The sequence below is a fragment of the Rhinatrema bivittatum genome, chromosome 2 (assembly GCF_901001135.1).
Source record: "Rhinatrema bivittatum chromosome 2, aRhiBiv1.1, whole genome shotgun sequence".
NCBI classification, from domain to species: domain Eukaryota; kingdom Metazoa; phylum Chordata; class Amphibia; order Gymnophiona; family Rhinatrematidae; genus Rhinatrema; species Rhinatrema bivittatum.
The window spans coordinates 217,817,160-217,838,952 of NC_042616.1; the positions used below are offsets into that span (position 1 = coordinate 217,817,160).

At 38.4% G+C, this 21,793-nt stretch overlaps 3 protein-coding genes and 1 long non-coding RNA gene across 8 annotated transcripts in view; 1 reads left to right on the forward strand and 3 right to left on the reverse strand.

Annotated features, from left to right (window-relative positions):
* Positions 1-719: 719 nt before the first annotated feature.
* On the reverse strand, positions 720-3,883 carry HOXA1 (homeobox A1). The gene is made up of 2 exons (XM_029589169.1): positions 3,085-3,883; positions 720-2,091 (listed from the first exon to the last, which is right to left on the reverse strand). Exons 1-2 carry the CDS (start codon positions 3,713-3,715, stop codon positions 1,739-1,741), a joined length of 984 nt encoding a protein of 327 aa, XP_029445029.1. The 5' UTR covers positions 3,716-3,883; the 3' UTR covers positions 720-1,738.
* Positions 3,884-8,292: 4,409 nt separating this feature from the next.
* On the reverse strand, positions 8,293-10,777 carry HOXA2 (homeobox A2). The gene is made up of 2 exons (XM_029589168.1): positions 9,965-10,777; positions 8,293-9,451 (listed from the first exon to the last, which is right to left on the reverse strand). Exons 1-2 carry the CDS (start codon positions 10,326-10,328, stop codon positions 8,712-8,714), a joined length of 1,104 nt encoding a protein of 367 aa, XP_029445028.1. The 5' UTR covers positions 10,329-10,777; the 3' UTR covers positions 8,293-8,711.
* Positions 10,778-10,835: 58 nt separating this feature from the next.
* LOC115084376 lies at positions 10,836-14,714 on the forward strand. The gene is made up of 2 exons (XR_003854534.1): positions 10,836-12,253; positions 13,883-14,714. It is a non-coding gene; the product is annotated as an uncharacterized LOC115084376 (long non-coding RNA).
* A 21-nt stretch (positions 14,715-14,735) lies between these two features.
* The window catches only part of HOXA3 (homeobox A3), a 45,984-nt gene continuing 38,926 nt past the window's right edge, over positions 14,736-21,793 (reverse strand). For all 5 annotated transcript variants that reach the window (XM_029589165.1, XM_029589167.1, XM_029589163.1 and 2 more), the window contains 2 exons: positions 19,417-20,005; positions 14,736-16,332 (listed from right to left, as the gene is read on the reverse strand). In XM_029589165.1, the coding sequence (XP_029445025.1) occupies positions 15,551-16,332; positions 19,417-19,888 (1,254 nt within the window). In that variant the 5' untranslated portion in view covers positions 19,889-20,005 and the 3' untranslated portion in view covers positions 14,736-15,550. The remainder of the gene's footprint in view (positions 16,333-19,416; positions 20,006-21,793) is intronic.

The window sequence follows — 21,793 nt, forward strand, 5'->3', positions numbered from 1 at the left end:
AAACCTCTGGTTCCGTTTACTACTCTGTCTAACTTATCTCGGGAAATGTTAGTATGCCATTAGAACTTTGTTTTATAAAGCATTTTTCCCATCATGTATTTCATGGGAACATCTTTAGGTTGGACGGACTGGCACTGCAGTAATTATAGGAAAACACTATACCTGGACATCTTTCTGCTTATGGTAATTAAAAGTGCATCTCGTGTCTTAACCACCGAAGAAGTGAAGTGAAGAAAGACTGAAGGAAGAGAGTTTCAGCTTTTGAAGAGTGCTCTGTTTATGTATATGTCAACATCGCATCTGAGGTGAAAAGGTTACTACGTGACCCAGGAAGTTCTTGGAGAACAGACTGCTACAAGCCGATCTTGGGTCACACATTCTCTCCCTTTCTATATATGACAGTTGCAGCCATGAAAAGTACAGCCAAGAAAAAGCCTGTGAGCTGAGCCCAGGGACACACAGTTAGGTCAGAGGTGGTGCCACTCGATGTGGCGAACTAGCGTTGCCCAAAGTTCTGACCTCTGCAGATAAAGCAGTTCAGGACTTTTAAAGAAGTGTTTCGCTCAAGATCCCAGCACATCGCTGGCCAGATCAAAGAAAACAAGAGCGCACGCGTCTCGAGCTGTGGTCTGACTCCTGGTTTTGAAGGACTGAAGAGAAATAGACAACTGTAAAGAGGCATACTTGAAACTTCAATATGTTTATTACAGACATCTTAGGACCCGTAAACTTTGCCCTGGATTCCACCACTCGCAGAATCTCAGAGCCTTGAATGATTGTACAGAAATATGATTGGATCACAGACGACAACTGATAGAACTCAGTGTGCAGTAGTCACATCTAAGCACTGTGCATCATGCAAATTTCGATATACATCAATCACATAAAATATACATTCATTTGGCCATTAATCACATTTACGATTTGGTTGAGAAGACCTCACGTCTAAGAAAGAATTAATGTGAAGTTAAGGATTTTAAGGTCTTTTGGATAATATACCCTTCAGTTCATTGTAGTCCATCAGGCATGTCAGAGGACAAAAACAAAAACAAAAAAAAACCAAAAACACACCTTGCTGGGTTTACAAAATCCAGCGCAACTTCAGCAGTTTCTTTTTCTTCAAATAGAGAAAAGTGCTACCATGTGAGGTATATCTTTGGAATAAGCTAGTTGATTTGATCATCAGTTTTATACTGCACTTATAAAATTGTATTCAGCTCTTAAGGACTTCTCCACCTGTTTTAATACCATAGTCTAAACATTTTTAGAAAATTTGTAAAAAGATAAATCTCTTGGACTAATTATTTACAACCAACAAACTCAGACACACAAAATAGAATACATTAAATTATAAGATGTAAATTATTCCACCTTTGTAAACACTTCCTACAGTGCATCTCTTCTGTATGAGGCTGTGTATTATTTTCTGACTCTTATAGGAAACAAGTGACAGAAAACTCCCTTATTCAGTTCTGTTTGGCTAGATTCTGTCTGGTAAAGGTTCCAACTACTTCTCTGTAGCAAAAACAGCTCACATAAGGGTTTGTATATGTTAAGAAATGTACAGGAGTATCATTAGCGTTATCAGTTCACAACCTTTCTAAATCCAGATTAGCTCTAGAATTCAGTGGGCTTGATGTAAAGGATTAAGCTTTCTAGAGAACAAACGCAGGCTTTCAAATCATCAACATAAATCAAGAGTGTGCTAGACAGAGCAGGCAGCAGCCCTTGGAGAGTTTTAGTTCGAGGTAGTTAGGTTATCCGAGCTGGTTGAAGCTGGTGAAGGGGTACAGGGAGACGAGTGGGGTTTTTCAGTCTCTCCTGTTTTATCTTCACTTCCTACAGGAGTGGCGGGAGATAAGGGGAGCAGCCCTTCCTTCTCCCTTTTTTTCTGCTTCATCCGTCGGTTTTGGAACCATATTTTCACCTGGGTCTCGTTCAGTTGCAGGGCAGCTGCTATCTCCACCCTTCTGGCCCTAGTCAGGTACTTGTTGAAGTGAAATTCTTTCTCCAGTTCTGTGAGCTGTTTGGTGGTAAAATTTGTTCTTACTGTATTAGGTTGGCCCACGTACCCGTACTCTCCGGCTTTCCCTAAAAGAGTAGAGAGAAAAATGGTAATAATGCAATATTAATACGCTGTGATGTATACATGTGCTGTGCCTATTATCTGGAAAAGCAAACGGGCATGATAAAAGGACCGATCTTAACAGGATTGCTTTAAAACATAAACAAACCAGGGAAAATGGAATCTAAGGTGTGAATATAATAATGTTGTTGTTGTTGTTGTTGTTTTTAATGTATATTCCGCCTTTCAGACGTTGTGCATAGAGTGATCCATCAGGATAAACCAGAGACTTCTACTAAATGGTTTATGAAGGGCATGTAATTATTACTACAGAGAATTAACGTTTAGCTTCCAGAGTCTTCCAGGGAAAGTCTGTTTCACACACACACAGGGATCAAAAAACACCCTTAGGTGTTTACATAATTATATATCCACATATATCTATGTCTTTCATAGAACCAGGATGCCTATGTGCTTTATAATACAATGCTCCAGACATATGGATGCAGCCACCTCTAATGTGGAACACCTGACTACCTTTATAATAGTAATGAACGTTTTAATATGCACATTTTTAAGAACTGATAAGATCCTTTCCTCATGCAATGTCAATGCCATATTCCTTCATAAAAGGAACATTAGTAGCCCTGAAAGGCTGCATCTTAAAGACATGTTGACTTGTTAAAGGAATCATTTCTACTCAGATATTTAGTTTTCCTTTTCCAAAACTGTATGTCTGGGTCGCTAAGATCATTAGTATGATGCCTTTTTATCAATTTACAGTGTGCAAACTGAGACATGCACGCTGAGCTAAAATTATTTCCCTAAGTTTTGATCAGCGACTGGGAAGTGCTGGAACCACATCTCCTATGGTGTCTTCTAACACTCGATTCATTGCTCTGTGTAAAACTTACGCACTACGTAGGACAACAAACAAGCAGTGACGCCTTTCAGTTCAGGAAACCTTTTTCAATAAGAGCGACAACAAAATGAACCAGGGACTCAATGTCTTGACATACCTGTTTTTGGTGGATTTCTTTTCACTTTCATCCAATCAAACGTTTGTGCTGGAGGCGATATATCTGCAGAGGGAGAGTGACAGGCTTCCTGGTGACTGGCATGGAGGGGGGATAATGAATTATTGTAACCTGCCAGAGTCAGGTTTTGCTGTTCTGGTCCATATGGATGATGAATGTATTGAGCTGAACCCACTGTCCCTCCGCCATAGCCCTGGTGGTGATGAGGCTGGACCATGGACGATGAAATGTTCCCAGGGTAAACAGCAGGCGTGCACTGAGCATACCCTGCACTCACATCTGGCTCCTGATTTAATGGGTAGTGACTGTAACCTGGGTTGAAATTCTGCGAACTATACCCTGTGCCACAGCCAGTGTGGGGATAGGAACCCCCCAGACCGTTGTGATGCTGGTAAGCAGCAGGCTGATGGTGGGGGTGGTGGCGAGGACTTATCTGGACCCCCCTGCCCACAATAAAGCGATCCTCCCCGCTGCAGGTATTAGCACTGACCGCACAGGACTGGAAAGTTGCAATTCCATGATCTGGGTGATAGGCTCGGGAGGAACAGGTCCCCGCTTCTCCGCTCATGAGGGGTGAATAATCAAGGAAGGAACTCATCCTCGCATTGTCCATTTATCACTAAAGTGACTGGGTCTTCAGAGTCCTGGATGACCGTGCCAACTTTCTCACTTCCTCCATGGGGGCCAGAAGAAAAATGATATGAATGTACAGTGAACCTGGGTCAGGTGACTGCGGCAGCCAATGGCTGCGCGCCCTGCTAAGGTTTGCCTGCTCCTTGCGGTGATGGATCGCCCTTTCAGTGGCATTTAAATTCCGAGCGCTCCTCCATCAAGGTGACGCACGGCAGCCCATTTCTCGTCCTGGCGCTGGGAAACATGGGCCAGACTGAGGTAGTGAGCAGAGGGGAAAGGAGCCGGGGAGCGCGGCGTAAGCCCCGAGCCTGCAGCGGACAAGCAGCCTGTACCCGGAAGGAAGGGGGGGACGGGGACGGGACCGGGGGAGGGGGTGGGCTTTATTGACAGGGAGAGAGAGCGCACGCTGGCAGGCAAATGCTAGGAGCCCAGGCGGGAGACTTCGGATCAAGGCTTCCACTCTCGGCAGAGATCCTGCTCGCTTGGCGAGCCGAGCAGCAAAGATTGCCGGAATTCCTTCGTAGGTGAGTATCCCGTGTGTGTTTCTTTATTAAAAAGGCCGAATCTGATCTGTACTTTGCCTCTCTTTATTGCACCGTAGATCGCCTAATATTATTCAGAACAGTGTGACTAGGCTGTCTCTGGCTTACTGAATAAAGACCGGAAGAAAGCCATTTGGGGGGGAGGGGAGGGGAGGGTGAGTGCGTGTGTGCGTGTGTGTGCCCGTGTTTAGTTTTAAATACTGCAGTTCAACGCCGCTGTGCTAACCTCAGAGATGTCTTAGTAAACTGGGCAGGCTAACGCTGAGCAACGGCATCGACAGGGCTTCACCGCGGCACAAACGATCGCAGCTAATGCCGGTCAGCACAGTGCCCTGCTGGCTAAGGAGCATGGATGAGGGCTTCAAGCAGCGTAATTATTGTTAGAGAGTTCGGCGGGAAGGTGAAATCGCAAAGCCAGCGACAGTTTTCTTTTCATTCTGATCCGCAGTTCTTTTTTTTTTAACAGATATAAAAAAAAACAAAACAAAACCTAAAAGGTTGTAAAAGCTCCTCCTACTTAGCCACTCCCATCCTTATGAACTAAGTAAAGCAGGGTGTTCCCGTGCTGATCCTCCTTTGAACCTTATTGCAGGATGATACACACGTGAAGCATGAGAATAGCAGGCACCATAGAAAAGTGGATTTAAGGACGTGCGTTGCTATAACAAACAGGGCAGGAGCAAAGCCTTTATTACAAAAAAAAAAAAAAAGATACAAATGTAAGAAATAAAAAAATATATCTATAAATATTAAGACATTAGGACGGAGACTTAGGAATAAGACCAGACAGGAAGCAGTAGAGGCCAGAAATAAGTGAGTTGATATTTGGAGCAATCTAGCAGGCACTGCAGCTTTAAAACTTAAGCCACGTAAGAAGCCTGCCTGCCTGCCTAGGCTCTGCATTGCAGCTGCCAGTTTTCGGCAGCGCTCCTGACTGGGCGCACATTTGCTGGCTCTGCTTGGGAACCACGGGCAGGGCTTCTGTCCCGGCATTGAAAGCACTGGATGACCTCACGAACGAAGGAGGAGGGAGGGGGGGGGGAGGGGAGCTCGGAGGGCAGTAATCATTTTACTTCAATTAATTCTTTCTGTCACATCATAGTTGAACCCCCCCACCATACTGTACACATGCGAGGACGGTACAAGCAGACAGATGTCTAGTGCTACATGGCCAGGGATATCCTTTGTGAGCTGCGCTTGTAATTTGCCACCCCTGGCCCTGATGTTACCTTTATTCTTCCTTGCTTGCTTTCTGTTTGAAAAGATAAACGCTGCTGGAATAGGGAAACTAATGTCTTCCCGGAAAAGTGTAGCTGGCCTAGCAATTAATAATTAGTGACAAATGCTAATAGGATAGAAATTGCCATTTGGTGTATGGCCTGACAAGCCACTTTCTACATGATTATATAGGAAACATCTAGACAAAGAGAGGGAGAGAGAATTTGAGATTGAGTAGGCACAGTTACTCAGACAGGAAAAGTTTCAATTCCTGCTTAGCCTGTAGAGTGTACGATTTCTCATGCAGGTCGTTCTGGTTTGACATTTTGTAATCATGGTTTTATTTATTAATCTGCGGGCATCTGATACACTGAATTTTTTATTTTTATTTTTTTGCAATAGGGAGACATACCTTCTGAATATTTTTTATTCAATTAGTATGTTCCTGATTCTAATTAGACTTGAAGTTAGAAGGCAAAACCTGATAGTGAACCAAGAAACCAATTTCTGGCCGTTGCTGCGTGGAATCTATTTTTCAAGCTGGTCCTTATCCTCAAAAGCATTGCTTTCCTCCTACGTCCCGCTTTTCTTTTCTTCTTGACCAACGGCCAAGAATGCGTAGGGGAGGTAGCTTGAACATTTAAAACAATTAGATCCCACACAATTGGCCAAGAGGAATTAAAATGGAAAATGGATTACATTTTTACTTGTTAAAGCTCCCTTTCTTTTAAAATACATTGTTTAAATGTATGCAAATTACTCGTGCTTACCTACATATGAATGTGATTATTCGGCTTATTTTATGTCAGCATTATAAGAAATGTAACTTTGTAATGATTAATATAAAATATTTAAGAGGTTTTCAGACATATCTTCAGCCGAGGAAGAGGATAGGGGTTGTTGGTTTTTTTTTTGGGGGGGGGGGGGGGGGGGAGGTTGGTGCGTGTGAATTGTTTCAAAGAAGTAGGTTTCTTTTGTTGTATTTTCCCAAGCAATGCTCAGGAATCCGCTACTGCTTACGTTTAGAAAAGAAGTACAAAGAGAGAAGGAATAAACTATACACAGATGGATCTCACGATCTTTGAAATTAAATTAAAAATGACCATCATATACGAGCTCGGAGAAGAATCATTAAAATAACACTGATTCATACGTTGTGGTCTCTTTAAGCCTTGTAAGCCACATTTTTTGGACAAAGGTTTTGTCGAAAGACCCTTATCTTATCCTGTGCTATTTGGCAGAAGTTAGAATTGTTTCTCGATTAATGGAGACTACACGGCCTGCATCAGGTAGCTCCGCGGTCTCCTTCTGCCCACATTATGATATTCGGAATTAGGGGGGGAGGGGTTCAGTTCTAATTCTTTTATGAACGTGATCGTTTGTCGAACTTCCTAAAGGCTTTAGTTAGCAAAAGATGCGCCTATAATTTAACAAGGGCATGCGCAGCAATAGCAATTAATTAAAAAAAAAAATCACATTAAACAAGTGCGGTTGAATTTTAAAGTAGACTTGTTCGGCAAACGCGTAAGTTAGAGAGCGAGCGAGAAAGAGAAGAAAGCAGGCTGCTGCTTTGTTACTGCATCCACAGCTCAGCCAGGCTGTTGTTTTTAAACAGCATTAAAAATGAATTATGACTTAACGCCTGCTAACTTAATGCTTGTGGACGGGGAACCCCAGCCCAGACTAATACGTAAGAGGAGTTTTATTTGTGCATGTGTTCCTGCAATTGATCTCTTTGATGACATTCTCATTCATAGAAAGAGTTTGATTTATTAGTTTAGGAAGAATTGCATCCAGCTCGTCCAACTATTGGCTAGGCGGCTTCACAACGTGTTGCAGTACTAGCAGTACTAGCAAAGCAAAACACACAATGGACTATATATATCCATGTATGACTTAGATACAAACACAAATCAGTTACCGGACATTGAAAAGTTGTCTTTGCTATAGACTATAAAATACGTAACACTTACACGCATCGTTTAGTTTAGGGGCATATAATTTAAAGCCCCCAAAAGCATTCTTCTCCAATCCAGAAATTTTAGAAAGAAGATAAGTGAGAAATAATAATACAGATTTACAGTGATGAATGCGGCTGTGTTTTTATTTTAAGAAGTGCCTCTCCCTTTGGAGTGGGCCCAGATCCCAGACTTTCAAACATCTAACTTTATAAACATGGTTGAATTTTTAGGTCTCTAGTCCTGCACTAGGTAAATATTTTTAAGAATGGACTTTAGATTAATTTCTTTAAGCTTTGATTCTGTTTGTAAACTAAATATTGATTTATTTCTTAAACGTAAAACCTATTGTTCAGATATTAACCGATTATTCTTTTGTTGTTTTTGTGTCATTTTAGGTCTGTTTTTTGGACTCTACCTACAGTTGTGGCACCAACAAACTTATTGCAAAACTGGAATTTAAGTTACATAAAGCCTCCGGATAAATGCAATGCAGTATTAATAGAATAAATATTTAATAATATAAATCTATAAAAAAATATTTATTCAGTTTTAAAATTGTACTTATTCTGCAACTTTTATTATTATTTTAAAGATGTTTAAAATATTGCCTTCTGTGTGCATTATATTTGGAATTTACAAAATCTTGTATCTGCACTCTTAGAACTTAAAATATTTTGTCAATGGAAAGCAAACGATCCATGTATGATCCTCTTCTCATTGTTAATTTTATTTTTTATTTGTGACAAGAAAAAAGGAAAATTGAAAATTCTCTTTTATCTAATAAATATGTTGGACTGCAGAAAAAAAGCTCAGTTGTGACCAGAATATTTGATTTTATTTGTGAACTGAACGTGAGTGGAGGGTGTGGAATTATATTATAAAAAGTTCTGGAAGAGGCAAAAATAACAACCTACTTGTAGCAAATAGCAATTTATTCTACCAAAAATACTTATGACAACATATCCTAATGTAATACAAAAATAAAAAGAAAGTGAAGAAACTATTAGATTTCCTCACTTTCTTTACAGGCCTCATATATTGCTTTCAAAGAATGGTCTAGACTGTAATTAGCTTAAACTGAATACAACTAAACTTTCATAATAAACCGAGAAGTGGATGCAAATTACAGTAAAGAGAGTTAAAAACAAATCAAAAGAAGGTACTGACCAGTAAAAGAAAAAGAAGCAAATTCAATTCACTTAAAAAGAGAAGGCATAACCCACATTTTTAGGGAAAAGAAGTCTTCTTTTTTTTTTCAATAATTCAAATGTTGCAAATCAATTGTAGTAAATGTGTCTGTAAAAAAGTCAAAACTGTCAGCTGAAATATCTACAGGGCTGTCGAGAGATTCTGGCAAACTGGGTGAAACTGCATCTGAAAGCTGTAGGCAGGAATCTGTAGAGAAAACATTGAAGTCCTGCAAAGAAGAGACATCCAGGGCCTCCGGACTGTCATTGTTCAGGCCAGCTGCACAGTTCTGGGCCATTGTTGACAGGCAGTTTTGAACAGTGGGTGACTGGTGCGGAAAATGTTTCAGATTTTTCTCATTGCTTGTTAAAGGTGAAACGGGGAAACTTTGGGATTCTCCATTGTGTACATTCTGAGCCTGCTGCTGGGATAGTGCATTTTGTTGAAAAGTGTAACTTTCTCGTTCCAAAAGAGCTCCTGAGACACTATTCAGGGCTTGCTCGAAGAGAGATTTCTCCTCCTCTTCTTCGGCTTTTTCGGGGTCCTCCAAATTCTTAAATTTCCCATCCCCATTTTGGTTCTCCTTACATTGGGTCTGTCTTTTGTGCTTCATTCTCCTGTTCTGAAACCACACTTTTACTTGTCTCTCAGTCAAATCCAGCAAAGCTGCAATCTCCACCCTCCTTGGTCTACAGAGATACTTGTTGAAATGGAATTCTTTTTCCAGCTCCAAAAGCTGTGTGTTGGTGTACGCTGTCCTTAATCGCCTGGATCCTCCATTACTGTTATCTGGGATTTCAATAGCCTCTGTAAAATATAGAACATACAAACTCCTACTTAAATGCCAAACATATTTTAGATAAAAATAAAAAAAATAGAAAAATATCCCCTGCAACAAAATGGCCGCCCTGTATGCAGTAAATCCCATTGTTGAGCACTTAGGCGCAGGCAGTGTGTGTGGAGGCTTGCTTTTTTTTTTTTTTTAAACAAATTAGAAATAATCCAATATCTCAGCGCCATCAGCAACAGAAGAAACTTTTATATTAGCCACAGTACTATTTCTAATTAATGCATCAGCTGCTTAGCTGAACAAGAGCAATCTATCACTCTTCATTACTGTCAAATATCAAAACTCTAGGATAGCCAGACAACAGGAGGTCAGCTGCAACTCCAATAAATCACTCTGTGTTATATAAGTTAAGGAAAAGTCCTTAGTAATTTGGAACTCGCCAATCCTTTCACCTCAAAAGATTTCCGAATCCCCCACTCAGGTAAGAAAGCAATAAAAGAAAGTGCCCGTAGGAAAGTCTTTGAACTGACCTTTCTGGCTCAGGCAGGCTGGTCCAGTGGCAGAGGCTGCGGATGAAGCAGGTAGAGCATTCCTCTTCGAGGCTTTTTTCTCTTTCATCCAGGGGTACTCCGGAGGCAAGGCGCCGGCTGGCACAGGGCTGCTGCTGCCATTGGGACTCTGTTTTGGTCGGCTGTGGCGAGGGTGGCTGCCTGGGTTCAGGCTGGGGATGGTCTGCTCAAAAGGAGGAGGAATCAGTGTCGAGTGTGAAAGCGTCGAGTTCTTGATTGATGAACTTTGAAATGTATCACCGACAGGGGGAAAAGATGTCAGGCACTCAGCAAGCGACGGCTGACTATTGATAAAACCGATCTCTCGCTCAAATTCGTAATTCATGGCCTTCTCCTCAGGTCTTGAGAAAAGTTAGCTCTTATTTATGGTTTTGGAAGGCCCCGGCAACAACAAAAAATATCATAAAATCGCTGCTAGTGTTTTTTTTCTAATTCACTGATTACAGCCGTATGGGGACCGTGCTACTATTAAACTATTGAATTCATGGAGACAAGGTTGAAATTGGACCGAATTGGCTGTCACATGATTGCCTCTGCCCAATGACAATTTGGGGTTTAATCAAAAGAAGCCACTGTCTGTGTGATTGATCCAAAAAAGTCAGGGAGGAACGCCTCATTCTAGACCGGCAAGGTTTTTATTTACACTTCTTTTAATCCGACCTTCATAATATAGATAGATAGATAGAAAGATAGATAGATAGATAGATAGATAGATAGATAGATATTTTATCGCCTGTCCTACAAGCTGTCTCTTTTTAACCTTTGTCTCCTGCACACTCCTTGTATTGTTCCTGACTGTCAGGAAGACGCTTTACACCTCACAAATCATTTAAGCATCTAAATCTGACGCCTTTAGTCATTAACAAAGTAATCCATTAATCTTCAAAGTTTTGACACCCAGACCCCCTCAATCTCAGCTACATAAGAAGTTTCATCCAAGCTGCAGCGAGACCCATTTAGTGCCTGTTTTCCTTGGGAATCTGGGTTGCCATGAAGCTACTTTCCCTGCTTTCTGGCTGGTAGATCTCTTACATGTTTTTATTATTTGTTGTACAGTTGGGAGAACAATTGGGCAGCGGCTGAGCCCATTGTTAGCAGCACCCTGCACAGTAGACATGTTCTTGGCTCATATAGGACGCGTAGGGGACATAACCAGCCTCATCTTTTATGACTTGAATATTGCCAGCGACTAAATTGAACTGAACCATAAACAATTTTTAAAGGGCATTAGTTTGTAAACTACCAGCGTCTGCTGACTGACACATATTTCTTTTAAAAACGACCTTAATAGACCGAAGCAGGTGAGTAGTTTTCTTCCAATTTAAGATAAAATTATGAGGAGCCAGTTTATTAGTTGTTTCTTCTTAAACGGTGATGGTAATAAAAAAAAAAATATGAATTAATTATTATTGCGATACCTGCAAAAGCTGCACAGTAGCTACTGTTTATTTTCTAGATCCTCTTACAGGCAAATCGCTAAGGTTATAATGCTTTGGACACAAAGTCATTTTCAATTATAGCAATGATATATTAAATATATTAGTAGAAATTTAAACGCAGTGAATATATAAGGCTTTGACAAGCACTGTAGGACATAAAGCTTCTCCTTTAATTTACTGTACATACTGAAGGATTTTTAAATGTAAGATAAACTGTGTTACCTTTCCTTTTTACAATCTAACAAAGGGAAAAAATGAAAACTTGTTACAATTCTGTCACTTAGTTCACATCTTTTGAATTGATTTTGATCAACCTTCAAGCTCCTATTACTTGGATAAAGTTTTATTTCTTGAAAAGTCATTGTTTAGTTAGTAGAAGTGTAGATAAGAAAGCCTTAGGTTGTAAATAAAAATGAAAAAAAAAAAAACAACAACAACAATTGTGATTCTTCGCGAGAAATCAGAGTAGAATAAGGTGTTTGCGCTGTCTTTGTTCAGTGGGAACCTAGGAAGGAAGGGGTTATTTAATACCTAAAGGTAGTGTTTAAAATATAAACGTGATGTAAGAAAATGGAAGGTTTATAATTTTCCTGCTTTTATTCCAAACAAAGCTCTAAGGAAGTCTGCGCGCGATCAATCTTGTTCACCAAAAGGTTTGACAGCTTCTGGTCCTTAAGACCACATTTAAAGCTTCTTGCTCTTTCCAAGATCAAATGTTCCTGGGAAAAAAAAGGAGAACAAGAAACGCAAGCTCCCAAGGAATATGGGTTTTCAAATATTTTTAAACCAAGGAGTAGTGCAGATGTGCAAGGTATGGTACCTTTCTTTTGTTTAATGATCAGCTACTCTCCTTTATTCTTCCTTTTCTTAAGGTTTACAAGTACAAGGCAGAAAAACGAGAAAGAGGGAGATTCTCATGCAATTTAGTTGCGCTTTGTGAGAAAAACCTGTGGGGGTGTTGCTATTTTGCAAACCTTTTATTCTTTTTGTACTTCTAATACAGAACCATCCGAGACGTTTGACTATATCCTTGACTATCAAGAACATCTTCTCATCCCCTCTACTACTTTCACTCTAAGTATTATACTAAGAAGGAATATAGTGAAAGCACATATACAGCAGAGATGCAGAGAGGAGAATTCTTTCCTTCACAATTCATAGGATGATTATTAGTTTTGTTGTAAACAAGTGAAAAATCGCTTAAAGTTCTTTTTTTTTTTTTTTACCGGTAAGAGGAAACAAAGGGAAAGCACTGTTAACCCGCTACTAAGAAAAACATTTTATGTTAATGTTTTACCTGCAATCGAAGTTAAATATAGGGAGCTAGAATTACTAATTTATTGATTATTTTAATTTCTTCTGATGTATTATTGATATGATAATATCTCTGTAAGAAAATGTTTATCCTGATCCACAGTCAAATGTATTATCATATCCGATAATTTCTGTCATACATCTGTTGTCAACATATATAATGTTTCACAGAAAAACGGATATAAAAATAATCTATATACATTTTGCCAGTGCCACATCGCATCGGAAGGTTGATGTGGCAATTGATTTTACATAGCAAGATCACCACTGAGTAGGGAAAAACATTATATAGATATTTAGATATTTTGAATAATTCCCAATATGAAACCTAGAATATGACTTTCTATTTAGACTTTGAGATTGAAGTTGAAAATGCATTAGTAACTTTTAAGAATGCCAACAAAATGGCGGCTTTTTCTGCATTAAACCATGCAGATAGTGAATATGTGTGCATGTATGTGTGTGTGTGTATATATATAAATACATATATATATATATGTAATTAATCACAATTGGGAAAATATAAATTGAAAAATAGAAGCTGTGTTTGAAAACGGTGTTTAAAGTTGCAACGCTATTTGTGCTATGCAAATATTATTTTGAAACTGAATTCTCTTTATCTCTATTTGCTTATCCATCCATATGTGCATGTATATTTTGTCTATAAAATGAAGACTTGCAGAAAGTAAACCGTTTGCAGGCCCCATTTGTCTTTCATAAATAGATTTGCATCTATCTATCTGTTTCTACTTATCCGTCTTTGTAACTATCGCTGGCTGCGAGGGAAGAACAAAAGACATGATTGTTAAGGCTCTTTCATTTTTAGTCTGCTGATAAACGAGAGATGATCACATTTTCTAAACAAAACCCTTTTTCCTTTCATAGTTTTACTTGGGGCCTGATTTATCCAATCTCTGTAAATATGTATTTCTTCAATGAATAAAGCAGATCTATGTTTTTATTGACTTCTTTTTGTTATTTTGAGCAATAGGCATATATATTTTTTTCAATATATCCCTTTCATACCGCATTACACGTTATGTGTATGCTTTAAGTCTTTTTGCCTATACTTTTTTTTTCTTTTATATTTTAACTGGGGTTTTGGGTTTTTTTCGGTTTCTTTTAGCACATTTGCTGTTAATGCAGCATTTTGATACTGGAAGAAAAACGGTGGGAGTAGAAACCTCTGTACTTTTCAAAGTTCTTCTCCGAGCCGAAGAAGAAAAGAGCCCTTTTTCCGTTTGGACGGATGTTTCTGAGCGGGGGCTGAAGCCTTCAGCCTGAAAGAGAAGATCCCAACATGGCGCAATCTGCACATTCAGGACTCACTGCTCAGCAGTAACTGGCCTCCTCTCCATTTGCAATTGCAATCAGATGTCCTCTCGCCCACTGCTGTTATTAATAGCATCTGTATTCACAGCGGAGACTATTTACCAGTATTGTTACTGACCAGTATTTCAGCTAAGGTTTGCTTTCTTTCTTTTTTTTTTCCTGGAAATATATAGATATATAATATATAGGGAATGAAACCAATGTTTCATTGAAACGTGTCTAGCATTCTGTTTTAAACGGATATGTACAATCCTCATCAATATGTTGCTGGCTGACTGAGACACGCATGCTGCCCTATGTAATCATCATACGTTACAGTTCTTTAAAACCACAGGGCCTTATTTTCAGAACACTTTCTCCCAGGCTGGGACTATATATGTATACATATTTGAGGCTATAGAACCATTTGGCACCGTTTTCTGGTGTTTTGTTCATAGATAGGAATCAGAAGACGGCTTTTGAAACAAATAAGGTCATTAGCTCAGAAAAAAAGGACCTCATTAAAGCAATCTGAATACATTTTCTCCTCTTGCAATATTTGAATGTATTTGCGTCTCTATTCAATTGGATTTTGCACTTTAGTTGTTGTTTGCTTGGTTTGCTAATAAAATGTTCTTTACACTTTGTTATTCAGAATAAAAACTTTATTTTTTCTCAGAACGTGAGCAGCAAGGAATGTTTAACCATAGAAACAAATTTAGTATTTTACCCTTTACAGAATTTACGGTATAGGTGGATCTCACAAGCACAGATATAGGTTATTCATATTTTGATTTCTCTCTGCTTTATTGCATCATTATTTTTATATATTGGATTCTTCCTTTTTTTTTTCTTCAAATAGAAATCCCTAGGTTTGCCAATATGCCATTCAGTGAAAGGCCCAGTATTATATCCTGAATATCCAGGGTACATATTTTATAAATATGACAGATGGGGATAAATAATATTTTAAACATGTAAGACTATTCAATTTTTGCAAAAAAAAAATAAGAAAAGAAAATAATAAATAAATCCGAATGTTCACCAGTATACACACACTGAAAGACGTACACATATTAATAAATGTCCAGGGAGCCCCGGTTCAAGCGCCTTTGAATTTTTTTTTCTTGCTATTTAAAAGAAGTGCAATAAAATTCGTAAATTGCTTCCCTGTGGGATAAATAATGTACGAACAAATTTACATTGAATAATTTCTTTTATAGAAAATTTGTTCATATACCCTGTTTTGATAAAAGTGTAGAAGTTAAAATGTAAAGCCTTAAGTACTCCTAAAGCGAGTTACAAGGCTAGATAGTTCAAGAAGAAAGAGAACACTATAGAAACTATAGGGCAATTCAAGCAACAAATATTGCTACGTCACATAAACTATAAAAACGTGTTACCAAAGGAGAAAAGAAGACAGTAGGGTGGAAAGCACTTAAAAATATTGATAACCGATGTTCCATTACAAGTGACTTGTCCATTACAGGTGGGTCAGCTTGGGCGCTTCCTGAATTCTTCCCTGAGAAGGATGATGAGAAGTAAGGTCTGTATATGTTGGATGTGAATCACAAGGTCCATGATGGTGATTACTAGTCATTGGACCAGGGCCACTGTAGTCCATATTGGTGGAAGAAGGATGAGGAAGATGAGTTAAGCCAAAGATGGAAGGCCCAGAGTTAGTCATGGTATCCACATAGCTGCCACCGACATAGACGGGGCTTCCCTGTATATGAGGATTTCCATAACTACTGTTGCCTTGAAGAGGATGAGCATCGTATTCAGGAGTAACAGCTGATGTTCCTGTATACCGCTTTTGAGGAGGAGGAGGAGGGCAATTATTGAGAGGGGCTGAATAGGAAGTAGGTATGCCATATGCATTTTGATGAGGCTTGTTAAATGGTGGTGGTGACTGTGGCTCGTATGGAACACTATTTACCAAAGAATGCATAGAGTTTAGATATCCTCCAGCAGTTGATGGTGGCACAGGGCTTCTGCTGGGGGACTGTCCTCCTGATGAGGTCATCATGCCTTTCCCTTTCTGATCTTTTTTATATTTCATCCGGCGGTTTTGAAACCATATTTTGATCTGTCTTTCTGTGAGATTAAGTAAATTAGCCATTTCTACTCTTCTTGGCCTGCAAAGGTATCTATTGAAGTGAAATTCCTTTTCCAGTTCTACCAGCTGGGCACTTGTGTAGGCCGTTCGAGCCCGTTTGGAGGAGGCTTGCCCTGGAGGGCTTTTATCACCAGCGCAACTTTCCCCTGGATAAATTAAAAACGTAAAACAAAAAAGTTATTAAAAGCTGTCCAAGAAACATCACAGGATCATATGCATAAGCAAAATAGATTTAGTTAAAGATCCTAAACATGAAAGTCTGCAGATTCTTCAAGCATCACTTATCTCTGGGCTCTGTCATTTTACGTTACCTTCCCTTGTCCTAATATGTTTTTGTCTCTTATATTTACAGTTTGTTGAAATAAATGTGTGCAGATTTTTTTTTTAAAGCCCACATCTGCAGGTTTAAAAAATATCTCCTATCCTGCGCTCACTTCTCAATTGTCCCTTCAATGTCCTATTTCGTATTTTCCAGCATGAAGGATCAGCATAGCCCCGCCCAACTTTCTTAGATTTATAATGGTGGGAGTGGCTAAATCGGAGGCACGTTCAAAAACTTTACTAATATCCCCTCACGAATGAAATAAAAATCAAACCTGAAAAGATGAATCCTTATCATTTTAGCTTTCAACTGAATGGACATTTTTCCTAATATTTCTTGCTTCAATGTTGCAATATATTCAGGATCCTTCCCAAAATTACTTCCCTGAATCAAGGAGTAAGCTCAAATTTGTCATGTACTCTTACTAACATATTTGAGCTAGGAGCTATATTTGGGTTTCTGGTCATAGCTTTCCATTACCACCAGTTCTTATAGAAATCATTTATTTTTTCCTTAAAAGATATTATTGTTCACATTAATCTGTAATCTAGTTAAGGACTAAAATAGAAAATTGCTGGATACAAGATACCAAAAAAAGTAATAGCTATACTTGCTATTAGCTAAAATAGGGGTAGGCAATTCTGATCCTGGGGTGCCACAAACGTTTCTGGTTTACAGAACATCCTCAGTGAATATGCATGAGATATATTTGCATGCATTTGAAGCAGTGTATTCAAATATACCTGTTGCATATTCATTGTGGATATCCTGAAAATCAGACCTGTTCATGGCACTCCAGGACCAGAGTTGTTTAGGCTGTGACACAATTATGTCGAGTAATATTTTATTTAAAAGATGTACCTACTAACACAATTGGAAGGAAGCATTTGGAAAATAATTCTCTCAAAGCAACAATATTAGTAAAAACAAATATTAGATAAATTGGTTGGTAATTAAAACAAGAAAAATGATTAAGATCGCTTTCCTTCATTCTGATTTTAAGTTACATTTTTGAGAAGACAGTTTCTTAAGCATTTGAAAGCTCCTCCTCCTTAACCAAAAAGCCCCTCCTATTATTATGAATCTAAACAAACTGGGATGCTGCTGTATTGAGCCTTAATCCACTGGAGGAAAGTACTATTGAAATAGTATGAACTGACAAGACGTATGAAAGAAAACAAGAATATATATATATATATATATATATATATATATATATATATATATATATATATATGAAAAGAGTATGGACATAATAAGAGAGCACACCTTTTATTTTAAAGGGAATAAAAGCGTGAAAAATAATATGTATTGTTACATTTAAAGGACATCCAGGAATTAAGAACTATAGAAGAAATTTAAAAAGTTAAGAAACATGCAAATTGATATTGCTGTTTTAAATGTCATTGTTTTGAAGGCGGGATCCTATTCAAAAGGTTTGGTCCTTGCTTTTAAGTATTGCCCCCTTGACCAGTATTAAAGAGTTGATAGGAATTATTTCGGATGAAATAAAATATTTATTTATTTATTTATTTATTTTTAGTTTTTATATACCGATGTTCCTGTATAATATACATATCACACCGGTTTACAAGGAACTCAAACTGACGCCTCAGTGGGCAGTTTACATTGCAACAAGATAACAAGATAACAGATAATATGGGGGGGGGGGGGGCAGCGGAACTTGGCAAAGGATACAGAGATTAAGCATAAATAGCTAAATAGAGGTAACTAAATATACAAAATACAGTAAACAATGTACATAAGGTGAGTTGGGTCAGAGGCCAATATATTAGGTAGATAAGAAGAGTATGTGTCCTTTTTTTCCCCTTTAATTTTATCAGGTTATAGAATGGGACGGGCATTTTGGGAAACAGGATCATAAACAAATTTTAATGAACATATTTGAGTATGAAATTATATTCACTATAGCTATTGTCAAGCACAGACATGGGTAAGAAAAGCAGTGCTTCCCAGTCTTGTTGCAGTGTTCTCTGACATTAGGGGAACATTTTTAACTGCAAAAGATACTTGCGGAAGTTTCAGGTTATATTTTCATACCATAAAATTATCTCCGTGCAAAACTGGCACATGTAAACAAAATGGGTGACGACTATAGTTAGTGCTTGTTTTATCAGCGGGAGTGTATTTGTGCAGCACATTTAAGACCCATATGTTTTACGGTAAGTTGATAAACTATCCAACTGTGCTGGATAAGGATAAGACTTTTCTGCTATAATTTAAAAAAGCACTGAGAATGGGACCAGCTACGTGTTGCAGGAATAAAAAAGCACGGTTGATTAAACTTTTGCAAGAAGAAGTAATTCTGCCTGTGGGTGTCCCAGGGTATTCTATTTGTAATCATTTTTGTTTATTACTGTAATTGTGTCATCAAAAAAGCACATGCCTTTGTATCCAGACAAAAACCTCTCCTGGAAGGCAGGCATTAAACACTAGTCTGTGTTTCGTTTGGCGCGACTGGCCCTATGTGCTATTTATTCTCGAGAGAAACCAATGAGGAGACATTAAAATACTTGCCATATTTTAGAAAAGCCTAACTGTGTCTTTGATTGCCAGATCCAGATACAGAGCGCTAAGGACGTTTACTTCAAACAAGTTGAAACACATTTTACAGCTTCAAAACCAAACAGTGTTTCCAAGTCCAGAGTGCTGTAAACAGCAAGTTTTGGTAGAAGTGGGTTGTTTTGAAGACACTGCATTGTGTGAATGATAGAATTTAATGCTAAAGTCTTATTTTCTAAAGATGTTGCTAACAGATGAAAGATAGGCGTGAACCATTAGAAAAGAGCGCATTTAGACTTGCTGGGCCCTAGGTTGTTGTTATCTATACGGGAGACATTCTTTGGAAGTAAGCGCTACAATTCAGAACTGAAATGCATTCCTTTACCTGAACTGGAACTGCCCGTTTTCTGCTTTGTGTTTTGGCGAGACTCTTTCATCCAAGGAAATATTTGTTTGGACATGGTGGGTGATGTAATATTTGTCGACTTGGTAGTGCTAGCTGAGGCCGAATTGCTGCTGGCATTTTGAGGTGGTGAGACAGAGGGGGGAGGTGGTAGCACTGCTTGTGCTGGAGGCTGCTGCTGCTGCTGCTGCTGCTGATCTGAGATTGTTGGGGGCTGGCTAGATTGATTATTGATGGTCCTCATGCAATTCTCATTGATTTCATTGGCCTTGTGGTGGGACACAATACTGCCAGGTGACTGCAAAGAGCAAGCAGGTCGATGATACTCAGTTTCCACAAGAGATGAAGACGTAGGATATTGCTGCTGACTGGCATTATAAGTGTAACCATTTGCTCCTTGGTAGGGGTAGCCACCATAGATTGCAGAGCTGTCGTAGTAGGTCGCTTTTTGCATTTCGTTGTTTCCCAATATTTATTTCACAAACTGACAGGGTCTTGACACCCGTAAAGAATAACATTGGCACCCCTCTGTCACGTGACGTTTTTCCTCCAATGGCCTCTTAGGATAGACCTAGGGTGTACAAAAAGCACACTATAGTGAAGAAATAGTACAAATCCATCTTACTTTCAATAGCTAAGTGACATGAAAGCCATAAAAGAAAAAGTGGTCAGCAATATTTAGCAGCATGACTTGGCCTGAGGCTAAGGGGGGTTCGATATAAAAGCTGCTTGAATTTACTTGCAGTTACAAATATTTGGTTAACTGCAGCTGGAGATGATGCTGTGTAGGGATTTACATTAGAAACCGATTCATGGAAGTTTTAGCATTTAGCACAAAAGGAGAACGGTAGGTTATTTGCAGATCACATACAGATAAGTTTGATCAAAGAAAACATGTATTTAACTATGTCCTGTTTCCGTATTCCTTTTTCTTTGTTGTGGGAGGTTTAATATGCAGCCTACTTCCTACCACTGGAGGTACAGTGTTTTTAAAAAGTCATTTAATGAATCCAAATGCTAAATAGTTTCGAACATATAGTTGCATTAAAAAAAGTGAAACAAGCACAGGAGAACTAAACCGAAAGTTATCACTGTTTACAGAATATGTTCCCTACAGATTCAGCAACATATTTCTGTATAAACAGCTGCAGACGTTGGACTTTTAACTCCAGAGTGGATGTTAAAAATACGCTCTGATGAAATACTATCAAAGCTTGAATAAAGATGTTACATTCTAGTTTTTCTCGGGTCAGATTATTTCGGCTAAACCTGAGCATGTGGGGACCAATGTACACAATAACTCCTGCATTCAATTTGCTTTATTGCTGCAGGGCCTTATTCAAAGCTTCTTTCCCATGTTTTCTTCTTACATAAAACAGAAAGATGCACAGCACATATTGGACACAGGTTTGTACACAGAAAATAAAAAGCTTCAGGCAGCTTAACCTCGAAACCTGTAAGTTCTAAAGCTATCGCCTGGAATGGTATGAAAGTGTGAAAGTCCTTAATATGGCTTTATTGCTCATAAGTTCCGAACGTGTACTTATTTAACCATAATGTCAAAAGTCATTACTGAAAAGGGCAGTATAGTGTTTTTCACGTTTAAGAGGGTGCATAATTAGGTATAACAGAGTCCAGTATCTGAAAAAATAAACCTTAATTTATACTGAAACCAGTAAATATCCACACTTTCTTTCTATTACACAGCATTAAAAAATATTTTTTAAAAAAATAGTTGAGGGTAAACAATAGAAACAACAATGGCAAATAATTAAATATTTCTTCAACTGTACCAAAAATCAAAACGGTGCTATAATTATATTTTAAGGCCACACTTTTCATAGAGACTACCAAATTTTACCTGTTAAGACATGATGGATTGAAATAAAAACACCAGAAACCTGAAAAACCAGCGTTCATCTCCATGACCACGGCTTGAACTTTCCTTCCAACCTAAAGATAATAGGTTCTGTCTTAGAAACTGCTATGTAATTTGATGTATGGGGGTCATTTGGCCGGAGAGAGAGAGAGGATTGAAACGCAAACCATAAAATACTTCTCCAAGCTGGTACAAATCTCTCTATGAACTCACTATTTATTCTTCCCAAAATAACCAATTAAAGGAGTTGCTCTAATAAGGTGTGAAGAAAAGTAATATGTATAAAACGTAGGAGATCTTAAAGATGACAAGACAAAATGAGATCCTGAAGACTCATATCTAAACATTGTTTTTGGAAATTTCAATTCTTTCAGAATAAGGCAGATCTCATACCTTTTTGTGACCAGGTCAAAAATGACTCTTCGGATGTTTATAGTAGTGCTTTTTTTTTTTTTTTTTTAATTCTAATGCATGTAGAAA

Coding starts and splice junctions, on each gene's coding strand:
- HOXA1 (XM_029589169.1), bottom strand. CDS start 3,715: ATGGACAATGCGAGGATGAGTTCCTTCCTTGATTATTCACCCCTCATG. Junction 2,092..3,084: donor AAGAAATCCACCAAAAACAG/GTATGTCAAGAC, acceptor CTACTCTTTTAG/GGAAAGCCGGAGAGTACGGG.
- HOXA2 (XM_029589168.1), bottom strand. CDS start 10,328: ATGAATTACGAATTTGAGCGAGAGATCGGTTTTATCAATAGTCAGCCG. Junction 9,452..9,964: donor AGCCTGCCTGAGCCAGAAAG/GTCAGTTCAAAG, acceptor TATATTTTACAG/AGGCTATTGAAATCCCAGAT.